Genomic DNA, 23,843 nt, shown 5'->3' on the forward strand with positions numbered 1-23,843 from the left:
AGTTGGGTTGTTTGTACCTCTTGGCTATTGTGATTAGTGCTGCTGTGAATATTCGTGTGTGAGTGTTTATTTTAGTACCTGATTTCAGTTCTTTGGGGTATATACCCAGCAGTGGTGTCACTGGATCATATGGTAGTTCAGTGCTTAATTTTTAACTACCATATGGTTCCCCACAGAACCTGTACCAGTTTACATTCCTACCAGCAATACCCAAGGGTTCCAATTTCTCCATATCCTCGCCAACACTTGTTATTTTCCCGCTTTTTAATTTTGGCCCTCCTAGTGGGTGTGAATGGTATCTCATTACGATTTTGATTTGTATTCCCCTAATGGCTAATGTTGTTGAGCATCTTTTCATGTGCTTATTGGCCATTTGTCTGTCTTTCTTGGAGAGATGTCTATTCAAGTACTTTGCCTATTTTTTAAAAATTTGTAATTGTGGTAAAATACACATAACATAAAATTTACCATCTTAACCATTTTTAAATGTACAGTTCAATAGTGTTAAATATATAGACATACCTCGTTTTATTGTACTTTGAAGATATTGCATTTTTTACGAGACCCTCCACCAGCAAAAAGATTACAACTCACCGAAGGCTCAGATGATAGTTAGCATTTTTTAGCAGTAACGTATTTTTAAATTAAGGTATGTACATTGTTTTTTTACGCATAATGTTGTTGTACATTTAGTATACTACAGTATAGTGTAAACATGACTTTTATATGCACTAGGAAACCAGAAACTTTGTGCGACTCGCTTTATTGCAGTGGTCTGGAACTGAACCTGCAATATCTCCAAGATATGCCTGTATTTACATTATTGTACAACCAATAACAGAACTTTCTCATCTTGCAAAATGAAAACTCTACCCATTAAACAACTCCCCATTTTCCCTTCCCTAGTTCCTGACAACCACCATTCTACTTTCCGTCTCTATGAATTTAACTACTCTGGATAGTTCATAGAAGTGGAATCATATAGTATTTGTCCTCTTGTGACTGGCTTATTTCGTTTAGCATAATGTCCTGAAGGTTCATTCATGTTGTAGCAAGTGTCAGAATATTCTTCCTTTTTAAGGCTGAATAATATTCCATTATATGTATACACCACACTTTGTTTATCCATTCCTCTAACAATGGACATTTGGGTTGCTTTCACCTTTCAGCTATTGTAAATAATGCTGCTATGAACATGAGTATAGAAATACCTCTTCAAGACCCTGCTTTCAGTTCTTTTGGATATACATACCCAGGAGTGGAATTCCTGGATTATATGACAATTCTATGTTTAATTTTTTGAGGAACAATCATACCATTTTTCATGGTGGCTGCACCATTTTACATTCTCACCAGCAATGCATAAGTGTTCCAGTTTCTCCACATCCTTGTCAATGCGTGTTTTTTTAATTTGTTTGTTTGTTTTTAATAATAGCCATACTAATGGGTTCAAAGTGGTATTTCGTTGTGGTAGGATTTTTTTTTAAGACTTTTTTTATTGAAGTAGAATTGACATATAACCTTATATTAGTCATTGTGGTTTTGATTTATATTTCCCTACTGAGTGGTGATGCTAAACGTCTTTTCATATGCTTCTTGGCCATTTGTGTATCCTCTTGGGGAAATATCTATTCAAGTTCTTTTCCCATTTTTAGATAATTTTAATTATGGTAAAAAAATACTAAGATAAAATTAACTATCTTAGTCATTTTTAAATGTAGAATTTAGTAAGTGTTCCTTTTCCCATTTTTTAATCAGGTTGTTTGTTTTGTTATTGTTGCTTTGTAGGAGTTATTTATGTTCCTTTATCATATATATGGTTTGCACATATTTTCTCCCATCCCATGGGTTGCCTTTTCACTCTGCTGATAGTATCCGTTGATGCACAAAAGTTTTTAATTTTGATGATTTTGTTGCCTGTGCATGTGAGGTCATATCCAAGAAGTCATTAACAAATCCAATGTCATTAAGCTTTTCCACTATGTTTTCTTCTAAAAGTTTTGAATTTTTAGCCCTTATGTTTGGGTCTTTGATCCATTTGGGATGAGTCTTTTTATATAGTGTGAAGTAGGAATCCAACTTCATGCTTTTGATTGTAGCTATCCATTTGACACACCACTGTTTGTTGAAGGGACTATTCTTTTCCTGTTGAATGGTCTTGGCACCTGTGTTGAAAAATCACATGGCCGTAGATGTATAAGTTTATTTCTGGACTCTCGATTCTATTCCATTAGTGTGTATAACTATCCTTATGCTGGTACCACACTGTTTTGGTCACTGTATCTTTGTGGTAAGTTTTAAAATTGGGAAGTAGGAGTCCTCAACTTTGCTATTTTTTTTTTTCAATATTGTTTTGGCTATTTTGGGGTCTCTCGCCACTCATAAGAATTTGAAGATCAGCTTTTCCATTTCTGCAAAAATGTCATTAGGATTTTGATTGAGATTGCATTAAATCCATGTATCAATTTGGGGTGTATTGCCATCTTAATGATATCAAGTCCTCCGATCCATGAACACGTAATGTCTTTCTATTTATTTAGGTCTTCTTTAATTTCAACAATGTTTTGTAGTTTTCAGCGTAGGCATCTTTCATCTCCTTGGTTAAATTTGTTCTGAAGTGTTTTATTCTTTTGGATGCTATTGTAAATGGAATTGTTTACTTAATTTTCTTTTTCAGATTGTTCATTGCTGGTGTATAAGAACACAACTGATTTTTGTGTTTATCTTGTACACTACAACTTTGTTGAATTCATTTACTAGCTCTTTTTTTATGTGTTCATGGATTCTCTAGGATTTCTATATATAGGATGACGACATCTGCAAATAGAAATAGTTTTACTTCTTCCTTTTCAATTTGTGTGCCTTTTATTTCTTTTCCTTGTTTAATTGCTCTGACTAGAACATAGAATACAATGTTGAATAGGCAATAGTGAAAGCAGGCATTCTTGTCATGTTCCTGATCTTAGGGGAAGAGCTTTCAGTCTTTCATCACTGAGTATGATGTTAACTGTGGGTTTTTTATAAGTGCCCTTTATGGTGTTGAGGAAGTTCCCGTCTAGTCCTTGTTTTCTGAATGTTTTTATCATGAAAGACTGTTGCATTTTGTCAAATGCTTTTTCTGTGTTAATTGAGATGATCTTTTTTTTTTCCTATTCGTATGGTATATTGCATTGATTGATTTTCTTATTTTGAACCATCCTTGCACTCCTGGGATAAATCTCACTTGGTTGTGATGTGTAATCCTTTAATATGCTATTGGCTTCAGTTTGCTAGTATTTTGTTGAGGATTTTTGCATCTATATTTATAAGAGATGCTGGTCTATAGTTTGCTTTTTTCTCTTTTTGTGCTATCCTTGGCTTTTGATATCAGAGTAATGCTGATCTCATAGAATCAATTAGGAAATGTTCCTTCTTAAATTTTTTTGAAAGAGTTCGAGAAGGATTGATGTTAATTCTTCTATACATATTTGGTAGAATTCACCAGTAAAGCCATCTGGTCCTAGACTTTTGCTTATTGGGAGATCTTTGACTACTGATTTGATCTCTGATCTCTTTATTTCTTATAGATCTGTTGAAATTTTCTATTTCTTCTTGAGTCAGATTTTGTGATTTGTATGTTTCTGTTAATTTGTGTATATTTGGTAATTTGTGTTTTTCATCCAGACAGTCTAATATGTTGGTATATTATTGTTCATAGTACTCTCATAATCCTTTTGTATTGCTGTAGATTCCGTATCAATATCCCCACATTCATTTCTGATTTTAGTTACTTGCCCATCTTCTCTTATTTTTTTAGTCAGTCTAGGTAAAGGTTTGTCAGTTCTGTTGATCTTCTTAAAGAGCCAACTTCTAGTTTTGTTGGTTCTGTTGTTTTTCTATTCTCTATTTCATTTATCTGTATTCTAATCTTTATTATTTCCTTCCTTCTGGTAGTTTTGTGTTTAGTTTGCTCTTTGTTTTCCAGTTCCTTAAGGTATTAAATTAGGTTATTGGAACTGGCCCTGTGGCTGAGTGGTTAAGTTCACACACTCCGCTTCGGCACCCCAGGGTTGCAGCGGTTCGAATCCTGGGCGCGGATCTAGCACCACTCATCAAGCCATGCTGAGGCAGTGTCCCACATAGCACAACCACATTGCAGGACCTACAACTAGAGTATACAACTATGTACTGGGGGGCTTTGGGAGGAGGAATAACAAAAGAAAGAAGATTGGCAATGGATGTTAGCTCAGTGCCAAGCTTTAAAAAAAAAAGAAAAGTTAGGTTATTGATTTGGGATTTCTTCTTTATTAATGTATGTGTTTACAGATATAAATTTCTCTCTGATCACTGTTTTTGCTGCGTTTTTATATTTATTAAAACATCCATTTTATGTGTTATGTTTGTTTTTATTCAACTCAAAGTATTTTCTAATTTCCTTTATGATTTCTCCTTCGACCCAAAGGTTAAGACTGTGTTGTTTAATTTCCACGTACTTGTAAATTTTCCAATTTTCCTTCTGTTATTGCTTTCTAGCTTCATTTCATGGTGGTCAGAGAAGATACTTCGTGGGGTTGCAGTATTTTAAAATTTATTGAGATTTGTTTTGTGGCCTAATATATAGTCTGTACTGGAGAACGTTCCATGTGCATTTGAGAGAATATGGTAGGGGGTAAGCAAAAATGCCACAACACTTTCTTACTCAAATTTGGCGACTTCTTTCTTCATTAAGCACTCACTTAGTTACTGTTAAGTTTTTGATTTGATTCCAGACTTCCAAAAAAGTTGATTCTGCCAGTTTTTGCCAGCTTAATGATTGCTTCAGTGGAGGGATCAATTCTTGGAGCTCCCTGATCCACCATTTCCATGACATCACTCCCTCTACTTATTGTTTTTTAGACTGCTTTTTAAATCTGACTCTCAGTCTTTTAGTGGCTACATTGTTTTCTTTACGACTTGTATGCCATGGTGTATTTAACTAACCTTGGGTTGTTGCATACTTAGGTTGTTTCTAATATTTTGCCTTTTATGAATAATATTGCAAAGACTATTCTTGTACAAAAATATTGACACAAACTCGGATTATTTCCTTAGGAAACTTGTCCAGAAAGCAAATAAGATCATATAACTCTATTAAGTACTTATTTTAGCCACAGAACTCTGCTAGATATGGTGTGAAAGATGTAAAAATGATTGAAATGCTCACCCCTCCTTTCAGGGGTTCATAGTCAAGGAATTGAAATCCTACAAATATAATTCCAATGGGGAAGGAGAAATAATTACAATCATCATCGTGATAATTGATCAACATAATTTGCACAGAATAGGATTGCCCACTTTTATCTAATTTCTTTGGGTTCCAGCCCTTTGGCCCACTATTATGGAAATATTTTATTCTCTTGAAGAATGCTATGGGGAAAGTAAGGGAAAAAGAAAATTTGCTGAATTGCCTAGACTCTTTGTTTTATTTCTTTCCCCCAGTGCAGTGTCACTTGTGGACAGGGATACCAGCTAAGAGCAGTGAAATGCATCATTGGGAGTTACATGTCAGTGGTTGATGACAATGACTGCAATGCAGCCACTAAACCAACTGATACCCAGGTAAGTCTCCTTTATCCAACTCAGTTATTGGCTTTGGGCACCAAGGTGCCAAAACTCCTAGCAGTTCGGTCAAAATCGAAGTGCTTTCATAGGTAAGTATGTAGGTAGAGAAAACAGTTAATTAAATTATTCTGGATTTACTTATTTGTTACATTTAGAATCTAATATTTTGATGTACTAGTTTTGTTCTTTTCTGGTTCTTTGAAGTGTATGTAGGTTTGATTCTGATTCTTATTGGATGGCAAATGTTGATTGTTTGGTCTTTTATTCTTAAACTCAGATTTTTTTTTTAATGATTTCAGTGTAGGGTTCAGCAAATAGTATCATATGTTCAGGCAGCAGTGTGCTGAAGGTGGCTCGTTCCAGCTTATAAGAGATGATTGGTAAATTTTAAGGAATTTTTCAAGCTAGTTGTTAAATATAGCCATTTTTTTTATTAAGATTATGATAGTTTACACCCTTGTGAAATTTCAGTTGTACATTATTGTTAGTCATGTTGTGGGTACACCACTTCACCCTTTGTGGCCTCCCTCCACCCCCCCTTTTTCCCTGGTAACCACCGATCAGTTCTCCTTGTCTATATGTTAACTTCCACCTATGAGTGGAGTCATACAGAGTTCATCTTTCTCTGTCTGGTAAATATAGCCATTATTAAAAATTGAAAATATCAATCTATCATTAAATAGATGATATTATAAACTAAATTGATAAATACTCAAAACTCATCACCTAATTATTTTACTGCATTTTACTATTATCAATGCTCTTGCAGTTATTTACATTTGTAGGTATCTGTGTGGTGGAAATACCGTATACTGTGAGCTACTGCATATCTCTTCCCAACTCTGTGCTCACTGACATCAGGTTGGCCATGGTGAGAATATTTACACCACAGAAATCAGCAAATGCTATAATGCGGGGTTTAATTTATTGTTTTGTTGATTGTTTAGACTTAAGAAAGTGATAGAGAAACCATTAATAATGCAGATTAAACTTAAAAGAGTGTCTGCAACTGTTACATTGTGAATAATACAAAAATTAAGAAAATATTTTTTTCTGGTATTTGAAAATAATTATCTGGTTCAGCAAAGAAAGCATTCACATCAATGATGAATGCATAAAGTTCTGACATACATCTTCATTGTCTTATTTTTATCTTACTCTTAAATGTAAACAAATATCAACTAACATTCATGTCAGAACCTACTGTTGTCCAGCAATTATAACCATAGTTTGGCAACAGATTCAAGAGTTCAGCAAAAAGTCAACAGAAGTATTCTGTGAGAATCAATCAGCTTTATGGAACCCAAAATAATGAATTGTGTATTTTATTATAATTTGTAAATTGTGTGCTATTCTTTATATCAGTAAAATTTATAATAAATAAGCATATATAGGTATATATGTGCATGTAATATATGTGTGTTTGTGTATACATATATATCTACACACGTGCATACTTTTTTTCTCAAGAGAGCTAGTTGCCAGCACACTATCTACATGGGCCTTGATTTTGGCATCATTTATGTAAAGGGAATATGTAAAGAGAAGACTTGGGTTTGAATATCAGCTTTGCTAATTGGTGAGGACAGGATCTGAATCGAGAGTATGCCCAGAACTCACGCTCTAAGACCCCATCTGGCCAGTGTCCTGCCTCTGTTCTGAGTGCCCTCAGTCTGCTGCATTTCACCGTGTGCTGTTGATGGATGAAGAGTGTCAAAAAAGTAAAAGACTATGGCAATGTTGTTCATGTTGTTGTCGCTGATCAATTAACCAAACACCACTTGTGACTTGTGTTATCTTTATTTTTATTACTTTATTGAAATGTTCCAAAGCACCACATGATAAATGCCTGGGAAATGTTACCTATTACATCTAAGCAATCATGAAGTGAGGACTTGGCAACTCCCTTAGAGATTCAAAACATATATTTCTCTCTAAGTTATTCTATAATATCCATTGGCCTATAGGGCAGCTCCCACAGTTGCAACTTATAAGTAATTCCTTCACTGTCTGAAAAGTCCCTGTGGCTCTTTGGACCACGGGCAGAGGAATAGGCAAGATCGGGAGCCAAGTAACAGAATTTCCCATTCAGTTTATAAGCTCCCTAAAGTCAAGGATGCATCAGTCAGTGAATCAGCACCACGCGCCCAGCACTTTGCCCCGTGCCCAGCACATCTTAGACATTTAATGGGTGTGTATTTAATCAAAGAATATTTGCTAACCACTGAGGCTGGGTATGATTGTGAGCAGGTGTGTACTTCTGTTTTCCCATTTGTAAATCTGGGAGTATTATCTACACATGAATGGCCTCAATTCATTATAGGGATTTCCTCTGAGTGATTGAGGGGTGTTAAATAAATTTAGGCATTGGGATATTGAATACACCTCTTACATCTAGATTTGACCTTCCAGGTCTTGGGAGTTATCTTTAGGTAAACTCAGAAAGCAAGTTCATGATTAGGAAACTAATTGAAACACAAGAGCAGAATTTGTCCTTCAGAGTTTTAAAAAATTAACAATTGATCATTGAAAATGATATCCTGCTCTTTCCCAACTTATCTGCCATTTTACAATATTTTTCTCTTTCCATGTGAACAAGTAAATAAATAAGGTATTAAAAATCATTAAGTAGACCCCTGCCCTGTATCAAGGCACCCACAAAGTGACTCAGATTATATCTCATTTTACAGCTGAAGAAATTGGAGCTGAGCGATGTCATGTGATTTGCCCAGAATCACGTAGCAATCTGAGGTCTTACAATTCTTAGCCCTTATATTTTTTTATGCCATGACCATTAAAGTGTGCATTTGACTTTAAGGTAACTTTGGCTTCTTTCCCCCTCTCTCACATCTAGGATTGTGAATTGCCTTCTTGTCACCCTCCCCCAGCTGCCCCAGAGGCACGGAGAAGCATACACGGTGCACCAAGAACTCAGTGGCGATTTGGGTCTTGGACTCCAGTAAGAAATAGACCGAAAGAAGTAGAGAGGGTGGAAGGGAGGCAGATGTGCTCTGATAGGACTATAGAAAGTGGGTTACTGACCAGTGAGCAACCGTTTCAAATAACATTTCTGCATTATTTTATTCTGCACCCAGTGCTCAGCCACTTGTGGAAAAGGTACCCGGATGAGATATGTCAGCTGCCGGGACGAGGACGGCTCTGTGGCTGACGAGAGCGCCTGTGCGACCCTGCCTCGACCCGTGGCAAAGGAGGAATGTTCTGTGACCCCCTGTGGGCAGTGGAAGGCTTTGGACTGGAGCCCTGTAAGCAAGTGAATTCTTTGGAATTGGGAGAGGATTGAGAGAACTGTAAGAGGGATGACTGGTGGTAGGTCCCTGAGGTCAATGGCTACTACTTTAGAGTTGGACTGAGTTTGTGACTTAAATTATTCTGCTCCATATATGTGCAGCTGGTATGAATCTTAGCCAGATGTGCAAGAAATGAACATTTTTTTTAAATGTGTAGATCAACTTACAGTCTGCTTATGCCCTCGTCCTCTGGGGTTGATTGGAAAACTCAGTCTTAATTGAGTCACACCAGAATGTAGTAGGCTCATGGAGTACCAAACATGGCAGGGGGAAGGGGATGAGTAAGGAGAGGACCTCTTAGGTTGAATCTGGGTGCCTCCTGCATCCTGTGGTCCCTTGAAGTCCAGTGGCTCTTAGCTTCCTTGCCAAGAGTGAGAAGTGGGAATCCTCATCCAGTGCTGTGGACTGAGCATTCTGTACACACCAAGCACCATCTCTGGGCTTCTATAAAAGTAGAAAAATCTTTGTCTTCAGGCAGCTCCTGCTTTCCATCTTGCAAAAACCCCAGAGTCCAAGAAATATAAAGCTTAGGATAGGTGAGGAGATGTCACAAGGAAAATGGAGATTAATATCTCAATAAATATCATAACACAGATATGAAATTTGAGAGGTGGATCCAAAGAGAGTTGTGTAAAAGTCCAGACCTTGAAATTTACTGGCTGCGTGACATTGAGCCATCTGGTTAAAGTCCTTAAGGCTCAGTTTCTTCTGCTCTTAAAAGAAGACCAAAAAGAATACCTACTTTATAAGGTTATTGTGAGGATTATACGTGTTAAGTGTTTGTTTAGCACAAAATAGTTGCTCAGAAAATGGTGGATAATCTTATTCTCATGCATAGAGTCTTCAAACATCCATCCATCCATCTATTTATCCATCATCCACCCATTCGTGTGTCAGATTTATGTGTCTATTCACCAGGTATTTCTAAAAGCTTACTGTAGAAAGAGCAGTGAACAACAAATAAGAAAGTCCTTGCCTTTATGAAGATTATTCCAGTGGAGATTCCAGTCAATGAACAAATAAAGAAATAGATATACAATATAGCAACAGATACTAATAAGTAATAGAAAAAATTCAAGCAGAATAATGGCATAGAGAAAGATGGGATGTGCCTTTAGAGAAGGTAGTCAGAAAAGGCCTGCGCTGAGCAGGCCTTAAATGAAGGGGTGGGGGGTGGTGAGCCATATGGATATCCATGTGGTACAGCGAAAGGCCCAGCAGGTGCAAAGAGTCTGAGATAGGAGTGTTCTTGGCATGCTAAAGAAATATCCAGGGGCCGGCCCCATGGCCGAGTGATTAAGTTTGCATGCTCTGCTTTGGCAGCCCAGGGTTTCACTGGTTCGGATCCTGGACATGGACATGGCATCACTTGTTAGGCCATGTTGAGGTGGCGTCCCACATGCCACAACTAGAAGGACCCACAACTAAAATATACAACTGTGTACTGGGGGAACTTGGGGAGAAAAAGCAGAAAAAGAAAAAAAAGATTGGCAATAGTTGTTAGCTCAGGTGCCAATCTTTAAGAAAAAAAAAATATCCGTAAGGCCAGTGTGACTGGGGTGCAGTGAGTGACGAGTGATAGGGGATGAGTCAAAGACATAGCCACTGGCCACATCATAAAGAGTGAAGGTAAGGACTTTGGGCATTATCCAGAGTGAATTGGGAAGTCACTGGAAGGAATGACATGATCTGACTTTTTTCTGCAAGGGTTATATATGGATAACAGACTTGGTTGGGGGCATCAAGATTGTAAGCAGGAGCCCAGCTGAAAAGCCATTGCAATTGTCCTGGCCAGGGAAAGTGATGGCTTGGACTAGGGAGGTGATAGTGGAGATGATGAGAAGTGGCTGGGCCAGGGGTGTATTTTGAATACTGAGCTGACAAGATTTCTTCATGAAATGGCTGTGGGTGGGAAGAAAAGGGAGGCAAAGATGACACCAAGGGTTTTGGCCTGAGCAACTGATTGAGTGGTGGGCCATTTATGGAAAATGCACATTCATGAATTTATGACTGCCAAATGACTGACCCATTCTCTTTCTGAACGTTCAACGTAGTGCTCCGTGACGTGTGGGCAAGGTAGGGCGACTCGGCAAGTGGTATGTGTCAACTACAGTGACCATGTGATCGATCAGAGCGAGTGCGACCCAGATTATATCCCAGAAACCGACCAGGACTGTTCCATGTCTCCATGCCCTCAACGGATCCCAGACAGTGGCTTGGCTCAGCACCCTTTCCAAAACGAGGATTATCGCCCCAGGAGCGCTAACCCTAGCCGCACCCACGTGCTTGGTGGAAACCAGTGGAGGACTGGCCCCTGGGGAGCAGTGAGTATTCGCTGAGTCTTTCCCTAATTTGCCTTCTTGTCTTTCACTTCAGGCAGCATTTGTAGGGAAGCAGACTAGAAATGCCTTTGGAGCATTTTTTTCTCATGAGGGATTGACACTGTACATTTTCATTTGTTTTGGGTGAACCGTAATGGGTTAATTGCAGTTCCTGAAAAGGTGTCACACGATGCTGTCTGCGTGCACCTCAAAGCTACCTTAACTTACCTCCTGGGTGTTGGAGGAGGTGTCACTTTGGGTAACATGATCAAGTGGCCTCCTGGAAGGTACTGTGAAGGCCATGATGATTGATCCTGGAGGCGGCAGAGCACTTCTTGCCTGGAGAGAAATTAAAAGGGCAGAGGAACATTTCTGAAAGGGAGCTCTTAATGAAAGTCATTTTCCTTCTTGCTATTTTCCATATGAGTGCCATCTCAAAGTGGCACAGTTGCTGTGTAATTTGTAGTAGTAGATCTTTGTCCCAGATTGAGGGGAACCACTAGTCTAGGTGGAATCTGTGCCTAAGGGAGAAGTACCATGACCTAATGGTTATCAGCACAGGCTCTGAGGGCAGATGCCTCTGATCCAGGGACTGGCACTTCCAAATTGGGGGGTCTTTGGCATGCCCCCTCTCCTCTTTGAGCCTCAGTTTCCTCATCTGTAAAGCAAAGTTAACAATATTTCTGGCTTTCCTTCATCGTTGTAAGAATTAAATGCAATGATACAAATAAAGTGCTTTACACTCGGCCTACCGCAGAGTGAGAACTTAATGTCAGCAATTATCCTTATTATTAGCATTGTCTTTCAAATTAGGAAGACCTTGAAAAAATATTTAATATTGAAAGGAAAACTATGCTTTGGAATTTTTTGATTTTTTTACTAAGTAATTTTCTGAAAACTAATCCTATTGTGGGATACTGGACACGTCTAGTGGAACTGCACGAGAGGTAAGGCAGCACAGGACCCTGGGTGGGTGTCGGGAGGTAGGCGTTTACTAATCACTCCGAGGTCTTCTTTTTAGTTGTTTACTATTAGTTTCCTTCTAGTACTGCCGATTGTGTTTAATTATTTCTGGACTAGAAAGCTTTAGAAGGAAGCTGTCTGTTTCCCACCGTGGTTATGTTTCAGTCAATTAGATTTACTTTCCTGTGAATACTGATCAGCCACTAAGCATTTTCACCCACTGCAAGTGTTAGTTGTATGCAGAGCAGCTGCCAAGCTGCCCAGGACCTTCGCCGTCTCATTCTCCTCCCTTGCTTGCCACTTTAAGGCTTCCTTTGCCTGGGTTAGAAGATTCTGAGTCTGAGAAATTAAAGGGTGATCAAGAGATGTCAATTCTTGATTAAGTAAAGGGTGATCGACCAGGTGCGCCACGATTTTTCTGGTTGAAAAAATTCCAAACTCACACGTGTATTCTAATAATAGCGCCAGAACTTTCTTTAAAAAACTTTTAAGCTATTCTTGTTTAGGACTACCTTTGGAGATGATGCATTCTTTTAGGATTGAATGATTCTGCCCTTGGGCAGAGTTCCCAATTAGGGAGGATTAAGCAACCTTTTGCAGCAATGGGCAACACCATTCTTTTCCCCCATTGTGCCTGTTTTTTGTTTGGAGATTTTTTTTCTAAGTTAAGTGAGGCTGAAGCTGGACAATGTGATTTTTCAGGCCTGACTCGATGTGCCTGATCTACTCCCAGGAGCCTGTGGGATGTACGTGCGTCTTTGCATGGTGTGGTACACAAACTGTACGTGGTCTTCCTGCCTCCCATGGCAGGAAAGGCAGCAAAGACTCATAAACACTAGAGAATGGGAATCTAAAGTTTGCAGAGGATTCTGGAATAATAACCTTGTTTTATAGTCGATTTCTGCGTAAAACTGAGCCCTGTCTGAGGTTTTCTGTGTATTATCAGTTAGAGGTCTCTGGCTGCAAGCTTTCAAGTGAAAGCAAAACAAACAAAACTTGTTCATTTAGCCTCAGGAGAGACAGAGACCAGAGCATCTTCAGGGATCTAGCTCAGGAGTTGACAAGATTTTTCTGCAAAGGGCCAGATAATAAGTATTTTCAGCTATGTGGACCATACAGTCTCTGTTGCAACTAACCAGCTTTGCTGTTGTAGCAAAAAGGTAGGCATAGACAATACGTAAATGAGTGGACATGGCTGTGTTCCAATAAAGCTTTATTTATAAAAACAGGTGGCAGGCCAGATTTGGACCCCTGGCTGTGGTTGGACAACCCCTGACCTAAATGGGTCTAGATCTAAAGGATAATTTCTTTAAGGAGTTTCTGTCTTAATGAATCCCTTTCAACTCTGAACCACCCTTGAATTACTCTGTTCAGTATTCAAATTCCCAGGAACGTCTGATTGGCCCAGCTTGTTCCACTTGTCCACTTCTTAACCAGGGAAGGGCAGAGTATCTTAATACTCTTAATAGACAGTCTATCTTAATGGACAGTCCCACCAAGATGGCATCCATTGGGGGCAGAATGGTTCCTTAAAGGAGAATTGGGCTGCCAGATGTAAGGAGAAGTATACTAGGCAGGTAAGAAAAACAGATGTCCATCAGCTCTTGCTTCTCTAAAAGCCCCATCCTCCCTTGTTTTGTCCAGTGTGGATGATAAGTGCAGGGTTTGTTCAAAGGAATGTTTACCTAGAAAAATATGTCATCTAAAGAGGACGGGAAAATTGTTAACAAAAGAAGTCCAGAGTGAACTTGTGCAACATAGGAATTATATTAAGAATCCTTGTTAATCAAAAAATGGCAAAGTTGGACCTGGAGAAAGATTATATACAACACTTCTCCTGTCTATGGGAATATAAAGACCCAAAAGGACTGTGGGTTCAGACATGTGCAGGGCAAGTTCAAGACTGTGCGGTTCAATTGCTTGACCCCAGCTAAGTGCTATCTCCATCTCTTTGGTGAGATTCTTAGTAGGAAGCGTCTGATTGGTCATTGGTCAGCCAGTGGATTACTTGACCTTGGATCAGATGTCCATCCTTGCTCCAGTCAGCCATTTTGAAGGGAGGGTAGCGTGTGGTTCATAGAGCTGTTGCTTCCAGAAACTTTAAGTGGACCAGGCAGTAAATCCTGTGACAGTACTATGGAAGCTAATAGGAACACAAGTTATGACACTGGACCCTCCCTCAAGGTGCTTACCATTTTATTGGGGCAATAACACTCACCCATGACATAATAAAGGAATAATACAAGATTATATTATCAGGGGGACACACTCAAGGGCCAAATTATATATTTCAAATCTGTTTACAATATGAAAGGTCATTCTTAACATTCTGGTCACCAAACAAAGCCAATAAAAATAATAGTTCTCTGTGGGTTTTTTTTGTTATGTACTCAGCTGTTTAAAAGTAGAAAACAAATATTTTCACATTTAGAGTAAGTATACCAGAACCCTCAGAGAATAGAGGTAGAATTTTTGTAAATCAAAAATTACCTAACTATTTTCTCAGAATTCACAAATCTATTTTTCTGCTCTCCATTTTAAAATTAAACCCAATATATTTTAAAATCACTCATAATTTGACAGGGAAATTGAACTGAGGTCCAATACAATAAGCAAAAATCTATGTTCACCTCTTTATATGAAAGAAGCTGACCAGCAAGAAGCAGTATTTGCTAGCACTTTGGAATAACATTGGTTTGAGCTGGGGTTTGATAGAAAGCACCAATCAGCCATGAGAACCTGGAACTCAAAGCATTGTTGCAAATGCAGTTGGAGACTTCATAATTTGTGGGAATTGCATTGCTTTGAGGACTAGATGGGTATTTTACAGGCAAACTGATTTTACAAATTAAGGGTCAGAGTGAAGGATAGGAACAAACACATTGGGTTTCAAAAGATAAGGAGATTATGGAAAGAAAAAAGCACTCAAGATGTAGATAAATAAGAGAGCTAAAAGAAGCTTGTGTGGGAAATTAACTGAAATGCAAATATGATTCCATGGCAGCCGTGAGAGGGAGGAGTGAACTGAAAGAGCGCCTGAGGAGAGATTTCTCAATATGGAATTCAGTTACGTTCCCTGGGGAATAAAAATAAAGAAAGAAAACAAATCTTGCTGCCCTTAGTCACTGAAGTAGAGGCTATTGTCAAGGGAGAGAAGGGAACATGACCTGCGAGGAAATGATGTCTAAGTGACATTCCATGATGGTTTTCTTTGGGCAATTGAATGAGTTAATATGGAAGCTTAATTTCAACAACCGGCAATTCGTTAAACGTGTAATTTGAGCTCTCTGTTGAAAGGGAAGTCAAATGTTGGTTCTAAATAAGCACTTGGAGTTTTGAAAAGAAAAGAATTTCTCAATAGACTGTGGTATCAGTGAGCACCTGTGTACCTCTCAGAGATGCAGAGAGGATAAAGGAGGACAGTAAATAGGACCGCTTTGGAAATCACAAGACATTATCACTCATTGGGCATTTATTGAACACCTACTGAGGGCCTAAAGCATACAGAGAAGAAGCCGTGTTTCTGCCTTCCAGGTATTTATAAGACGTGTACATTAAACAACCCCAGGGAGGGGAAGTTCTCGAGATTGCTTTCTGTCCATTGTGGACGACTTGAGAATGGTTTCTGTCACATTTGTCTCTGACCTTTCAACCAGCTGCTTTTTGTGTCCCTAAGATGGAGATCAAGGTGAGGATTAACCTGTTGACTGATGTCTGATGTGTTCAGTGTTCCAGTACCTGTGCTGGTGGGTCCCAGCGGCGTGTGGTTGTGTGTCAGGATGAAAACGGATACACCGCAAACGACTGCGTGGAGAGAATAAAACCCGATGAGCAAAGAGCCTGCGAATCTGGCCCTTGTCCTCAGTGGGCTTATGGCAGCTGGGGAGAGGTGAGGGGGAACTGCCCATTTGTATTTCCTCTGCAAAAAAACCACAGAGTGATTTTGCCACCAAACTGTGTCATTGTTTATAGTTTTTTTTAAGGAAGAAGGACTAACTCTAGTTAAAGCGTCTTGATTTGGGGTTAACTAGGAGAGCTGTCTTAATTCTGGACCATTTTAAAAGTGCATTTATCACTAGTTAGAGACAGCTTGAATACATGCGAGAGGAAAATTAGGAAAGGATGCAGATAAATGCTAATTTAAAGTGTTTGTTAACCTCTCCTGCTTGAAAAATGGACACTTTAAAAAAAAATGGACACTTTTAAAGTGATTGAAGATATGTGTTAAATTAGTCCATGGAAATTTTGTCATCTTCGTAGTTCTGAGGTGTTTGTGAGGCACTCTTGTTCATGGCATAATGTCTCCCAATATTTCAAATCCCTGATGAAACCAGAATGCATAGGTGCTATTATTCCTATCAGAGGTGATGCATTTTAAACATGGAAATGAATAATTAGCTGTATATTCTCAAATAATGAAATTCTTCAGCTGTTACCTTTTTTAAGAGTTGCCTGCTATGATCAATGAAGGGCAATAGAGTATTCGGACCAGAAAAAGCTGGGTACCATTTCCAGCCCTGGCTCTTATAAGCCTTGTGGCCTTGGCAAATAATGTAACTTTGCCAAACATCTATATATCCTCTTCTATAAATGGGGATTGTAATGGCACCAACTTCATAGTATTTGTGACTATTGTATGTGATAGTGAATGTCAAACGCCTAGCACACAGCCTTCAATCAGTTAACTGCCATTATAAAAATTGTTGTCATTAGTATTAATATCATTAAGTTGGGTTTTGAGCCACAATTATGTGTAGCGCTTACATGTTTATTTTTATGTGTTTGATTAACCAAGAATATATCTCTCTACTCTTGAATGAACAGGGAGAGCACATATTTAAAGCTTGTTGAGTTGTTCTGTTTTGACTGTAAAATTTATAAAGTAAAACATGAAGATTAACATCTTGGAGACCCTGGTGCCAAGAGGGGGGCAAAGACAAATGAGAGATGGATGGGCACGCTCCTGGCTAACAGAAATCACGTGTCCACGTTTCACAGTTTCATATATGTAACCTAGTCATCATAGGCAGTCATAATGGAGATTTTTGTTGACTTTCCTTGATAGTACGTCATTCTGGAGGGCTTTGCTGAAAGGCAGGAAGGGGGAGTCAGGCTTTGAGACTCATGTGTTATGGGTTTCCCAAAACTCATCACAAAGTTCTGTCCTGTGGGATTTGTGATTAAGCTTCTGTAATTGGATTGAAGCCAAGAGAGTACACGCATTCACTGGGATGCTTGCTGTCAGCACGGACCAGATCATTCCAGATTCTGTGGGAGATCTGGCCTTGACACAGCAGGGAAACCGAATGTCAGTGTTCCTGGATGTGAGCACAGCAGTACTGTCCAAGAAATACAACTTGTTCCTGCCTGAGAAGTTTGGATCTAGCCAGGAGCCAGAACTTTATCCAACATTCCCACCACACTGTTTATTCATCCTAGGGGAAGGTCATAGTTATCCTAAGATTTGGAGATAGAATAAAATATTTTAACCTCATAAAGGTCTGTGAAGATTGGAGTCACAAAATAACCAAAGATTGGTGACAAATTCTTGGAAGCTGCCAGAAAATAAAACTGGCTAAGTCATTATTTCCTTTATTTGGTACTGGGTGTTTTTTGAATTTTTGGTTTTTTGTTTGATTTTTGGTTTTCTATCTATCAAAGAAATGACTATAATCTTACCCTAGACACTTGCTGTTGAATTGACCTTGATCAAGTTAACTAACCTCTTTTAAGCTCAATTGCCCCCGCAGATAATTGTACTCTCCTCTTGCTGAGCTAATGTATATTGGAGCACTTAGTACGGATGAAGAAGAAGCACTCAATAAACGCTACCTACCATTAAGGTAGACGCTCCAGTCTGTTGTATAGGTTACCGTGGATAATTCAGCTTGGTTCTCTCTAGAGACTTACCTTGCCCAGCGCCATAATAGAATTTTTGGCTAAGAAATTTTTCTCATTGGAAAAGAAAATTTGCCATTGGCTATTCAGATAAAATAACTACAGCTTTCCTTTCCCTTTTTCCAGTGTACTAAGCTGTGTGGTGGAGGCTTGCGAACAAGACTGGTGGTCTGTCAGCGGTCCAATGGTGAACGGTTTCCAGATTTGAGCTGTGAAATTCTTGATAAGCCTCCAGACCGTGAGCAGTGTAACACACATGCTTGTCCTCAAGACGCTGCCTGGAGTACTGGCCCATGGAGTTCGGTACGGCCCTAACTGTTTGTTTGTTAACCAAACTATCTAACTAGCATACGCAGTTCCAAGATATTCTGGGGCACTCCTCTGCAACAGATAATTGTCATGTTCACGAGGGCATCCCTGAAACTGTGCTATAAACAGTCAATTATTTTCTTTATATTGGCCTACAACAGAATTAATTTTTTATGATAGTACCAAAGTGACTTCACAGAATACGTGTACCTCATACAGGCCTGGTGCCAATGCCAAGAAGTAGCTTCCTTTCCTAGAAGAACTAAACTATATATATTTGTGGGTTTTTTTAGACTAGATAACTTCATGTAGTTATTAAGCTCAGAGTTATTTAAGCAGACAACTCAGTAGCAGACATTCTTTCCTTTTCTAAGCTGTGGTAGTTTTGACTTTTTTGGGAAGACACCTGCTTATTGAGGCCAAAACAATTTTTTCTTCAGTGGCTATAATTTGCCTCTGTGTGACTCGGGTACAACTCTCAACATAATCACCACAAAGACTGTGCCCACAAAATTGACTGAAATCATTTGGAAAATGCAAAAGACCAACAGTAGACTCATTGACCTGGTACCTTTCAAGGTGTCTGAAGTGTTCTCTCTCTTCCACCAAGACACGAAGCCTATTTGAGACCATTTTTTGCTTTGGTCATAGGCTTCCTTTGCTATCTGCTTAGCTGACATTGTCAGACAGGTTTGCCACTGTAAATACTATGCAAACTTCTGGGGCAGCTCTTGCAAACGGAAGGATCGGCTATGTCAAAACAATGCTTTGGCAAAGTTGTGCCATAAGCTGTGGAACCATTAGGGCTGTTTCATGTAAATAGAGTAAATGTTCTTGTAAATACATTAATTGCACTGAAGCTGAATTTAATATTATATTAAGTCATATCCAGAAGCCTTTTTTATTCCATATGGTTCTGAGGAAAAGTCTTAATCATTCCTGAAGCCAGCTAAAGAGCAGATTAACTGAAGTGAATCTGGTAATGACTAATACCTAATGACGCTTCCAAGAGCCAAGGGTTTCAGTGTCTGAGACTGTGTGTGCAGGTAGAACACTAGCTGTGTACCCACTGTACTTAGTGTATTGAGTAGAAATCTGGAAGAATTTAGAGTATCATCTCAAATTTACTATTTAGCTGGGCTGTAAGGATTTTATGCAAGAACTTAAGAAACGTCACTCTGAGTCAGATGTTTAGTTTACCCGGAGCATTTTATCTGCAATCCTGGCACCCTTCCAAATGAACATTTTGAGAAAGTTCAGAAATAACCTTAGAATGTCAGGAACATCCTCTGACGTCCTCAACTTCCGTAAGTCACCTATTAACATATTATTTTTCATGAAATTTTCCCTCTTGAGCCCATTAAGCTTTTACCCCATTTGCTCAGCCAACAGCCACACCACACCAGAGTTATGTTCCAAAAAGTGTGCTAGCTCTCTAAGAAGTTGTGTTTCTTTAATTTTGACCAAAAAACATCTCCTAACCCTCAGAAGGGGTGTATGGGTGTATATATAATATAATAATATAATTTATATTGTATATATTGTTATATACTATATATAGCATTATACTACCATACCATAATAGTATACATAGTAGTATGCTATACTACTATATATACTATCTATATAATACTATACTACTATATATACTATATATATAATACTATATATAATATATACATTAGTTTCCACAGCATTCTCTTCCTTGAACACTTTCTATATATAACTCAGATTTTTTTTTACACAGGATCACCACCATTCCTCATAGATATTTTAAGAGCTTAAATGCTTAAATTCTGAAATATGATCTAATTAATTTAACTAAAGACTGTATTTTTTATTGTAGTAGTTCTTTTTGGGGCTGCACACAGTTTTCTAAAACACGCACAGAGAAAAAGAGAGAGATTCTGATGCTCTGTTATGCACAGAAGCGAATGCATGGATTTTAAAAATATTTTTGCTGCCTATATGATTTTAATGCTTCCTTTGCAAAGTGATCATTATTCTAATATATATTTAAATGCCTCTGCAGTCTGGGAGCAAGGGCACTTCTGCAAGGCTTTTAATTGTGATTTTTAAAAAATTAAAAGCATTTTATTTAAATAGATACGTTTGTAATATATTACTTAAATACACGTGTCTGAGGGCAGTCTTTCAGATTCTTACTGTAGGATTTTGATTTTACCTTTAGGTTTATTTTTGTGGATGCTTTGGTACAATTTCTTAGTAATTCTAAATTTAAGCATACCTCAGTGAATTGTCTTAATAGCCATAAAGCCACTTCTATGGTGCTTCATCATTGTAACTGACAGTGAAATTAACAACAAAAGGTATATTTGAGGTGCTAACATGTTGCTTTCAACGGAAAGCAAACTAGATCTCTTAGAAACCAAGGGTAGCAATGAGTCCTTGAGCTGCTTGCTTTCTCTCCCCAGTACTCCCACGCTGGAGATCTTGGGGAAAAGCACTGCTGCTGTGTGAGTAGGCTTCTTCCAAGGTCAAATGGAGATAGCCTAGTTCAACAGTTGTTACTAAGGAGCAATGTTTAGGAAACAAACTCCAAATCGCGGTTAGCATGGCTTCTAGAGTCTCTAAAATGAAGCTTCTGTAAACGTGGGGTTCAAGTACCCATCTTAGACCCTTAGTTCTGGCACAAGTCATTGCAGATTTACAATCATGATTGTGAAAAACGTCCTCCAAAAATTCAGCCTTAGTGTCCTCTTATTAATGTGTCCTTGCACTCTTACTTGGCAATGTTTTGTTTTTGAAATAAGGTCTGACACTGACATGCTTTTCAGTTGGCTCCTGCGGCCAGTCCCAGGAGCAGACTGAGTAGTGAATGCATGCGTCCCATGACTCGAGGGACAAATTTGAAAGAGAGCTCTTTACTGTCAAACCACAGCAGAAAGTAGGTTAAAAATCCGCAGCATTCCAGAGTAGGCTGATTCATTGGGATAAAGTAAAAAAGGTTGCTAGGTGATGTCACCTAACCAAGACGGTCCTGTAGCATTCCTTTTTGCATTGTCCCATGTGTCTGCTTGCTGATCATCTTGGCGCCTATGGTTCTCCTTAGGAGAAATTGCTTGTTTGGGTTTTTCATGACAAACCTAAAAGTGTTCTCTGAGCCTTGCTTTAGGTGCTTTGGAATAATGCTTGTCGACCTGAATAATGAGAATTTATGAGCTCACGAAGGAACTGTGCTTTTGTTTCTGCCTGGCCAACTTATGAATTTGTGTCTACCTCATTTTCATACTAAAGTTTGCAGCTTCTGTAGGTAGGAAGAGAAAATGTCTGACATCAGTATTTTATCACCTCACCGCATCTATCTCTAGCAAAAATGAAGATTGTAAATATCGTTACCATATTTTCTGAATACAGTTTTAAGCAGCCAAGCCTAGTATTATCTGAATATTTTGAGCAGTACAGATTTCTATGTGTTTATATAATAAAGCATATTTATTTTTTCCATGTTATTTAATTTTATATACAATGTTTAAAATTTAGTGTTTATCAGCAGACTGTAAAGGCAAATAGGCAATGTGAATTAGAAATGCATGTATGTTTCTTTTGCTTCTAAAAGGATGCATTTTAATTTTGTAAATCCCCTCCAACCTGTACCATCCCTCTCCCAAATCCGAGTAGCCAACTGGCAAGCTTTCTGTAATTAGATAGTTTAAAATGTGTATTTTAAAGGGATAACTTTAAAAAATATTTCAGAATTGGAAATGATGCTTAGTGATATAAACAAAAATATGAGGCTTAACATTTTGTTGGGTTTTTTTCTTTTGTAGTCCTGTTGTCTTGATTCATTGAGTCTCAACTATGAAATATGAATGCTCCATTTATTGAATTTGTAGGTAATGATAAAACATAGCCAGAAGACAAAATAAGTGATTAGAAGAAATGGTTCTGAACATAGGATCTAGGTACGGGAGAAAGCTAACCTAATGTGCATAAATTTGACCACACCTCATTCTTTGTGTTCAGATAGCTGTAAAAGACAACATTGGTCAATTTTGTTATTTGTTCACCTGCAATACATTTCAGAAAGCATTTCTTATTAAAGAAAATATTGTACCAATAAACTTGGAAGTTTTAAGAGAGTCTGCACTTTTCAAAAAATTATAAATCATAAAGGTGACTCCAGATGCCTATTGGCTCCACATCCCCCTACTGAGACTCCATTTTGCGCGGTAGTTTATTATGGTAATTGAGGATGAAAGCACCGAAATAAGGGAGTCTGTATATGAGTTTGAGATTTTTTTATAAGGTGCTAAATAAGATAACTTCTCCAATGCAGATGATGATAGCAAACTTGTACTGAGTATTTACTGTGTACCAAGCCACATTAAGCAAATACACATCACATTTAGTTCCCACGTTACCCTATGAAGGAGGTTTTTATGAATCCATTTGACTATGTGATAATCTACTTTAGTGATAAGACTTGAATGTCAGTATACTGACTATATTAAACCTGCTTATTTTGGTAGAAAAAAACTGCCCATGATCGAATGAATTTTTTAAACTTCTGTTTATAGTCAATAAAGGATATGCCTCAAACTCCATCTAACCTTATATAGCTAATATTGACATTGCCCGTTTGACTCCAACAACAGAAAATCCGGATTTATTACTGTTATTGGTAAATTCCTGTAATTACTGTTATTGGTAAATTCCTGTAATCCAGCAATTATGAACACTTCAAGCCAGTAGTTATATTTAGGGAATGGCAAAACATCTCTCACTTTCATTTTATAGATATCATATTAGCCAGATTAGGAGGATGATATAAAGATTTGACCATAAGGAATATCACATTAAATGCATATGCATTTTTAATGAATATGACATTTTTTTACTAACGAAGACAAATCTTAAACGTTCTGCTAGTGCCTTTTAAAAAAGAAATAAGAAACACATTGTTTGGATGTATCAATATGGAATATAAAAAATAAGATAGCTTTTATTTTGTTTTTTATTTTTATTTTTTTAAGATTTTATTTTTCCTTTTTCTCTCCAAAGCCTCCCAGTACATAGTTGTGTATTTTTAGTTGTGAGTCCATTCTAGTTGTGGCATGTGGGATGCCGCCTCAGCATGGCTTGATGAGGGGTGCCATGTCCGCACCTGGGATTCGAACCGGTGAAACCCTGGGCTGCCGGAGCGGAGTGCACAGACTTAACTGCTCAGCCACGGGGTCAGGCCCCATGGAGTATAAAAAATAAGATAGCTTTTAATTGAAACATTATGACAAAGTTTACCTGTATTCAGTGTAGACTAAGTCTCTATAAACCACTCATCTCAAATATGTTCAAAATAAGCAAAACACTGGCCTGCATCTATTTCACTGGAGATAAACTGTAACTGGCCTTTTTTTTTCAGTATTTACTGTGTTCGTATGCCTATCAGAAACTCTGTTCCTGCCTTCTAAGAGCTGATATTTCGTGATGGCTTGACGGATTT

At 38.2% G+C, this 23,843-nt stretch overlaps 1 protein-coding gene across 6 annotated transcripts in view; it reads left to right on the plus strand.

Moving 5' to 3' along the window:
- The window catches only part of ADAMTS9 (ADAM metallopeptidase with thrombospondin type 1 motif 9), a 165,605-nt gene that overhangs the window by 78,093 nt on the left and 63,669 nt on the right, over positions 1–23,843 (plus strand). For all 6 annotated transcript variants that reach the window (XM_023620115.2, XM_023620118.2, XM_070237265.1 and 3 more), the window contains 6 exons: positions 5,458–5,577; positions 8,435–8,539; positions 8,676–8,843; positions 10,943–11,212; positions 15,900–16,061; positions 18,197–18,373. In XM_023620115.2, the coding sequence (XP_023475883.1) occupies positions 5,458–5,577; positions 8,435–8,539; positions 8,676–8,843; positions 10,943–11,212; positions 15,900–16,061; positions 18,197–18,373 (1,002 nt within the window). The remainder of the gene's footprint in view (positions 1–5,457; positions 5,578–8,434; positions 8,540–8,675; positions 8,844–10,942; positions 11,213–15,899; positions 16,062–18,196; positions 18,374–23,843) is intronic.

This window comes from Equus caballus, chromosome 16, assembly GCF_041296265.1.
Source record: "Equus caballus isolate H_3958 breed thoroughbred chromosome 16, TB-T2T, whole genome shotgun sequence".
Taxonomy (NCBI): Eukaryota; Metazoa; Chordata; class Mammalia; order Perissodactyla; family Equidae; genus Equus; species Equus caballus.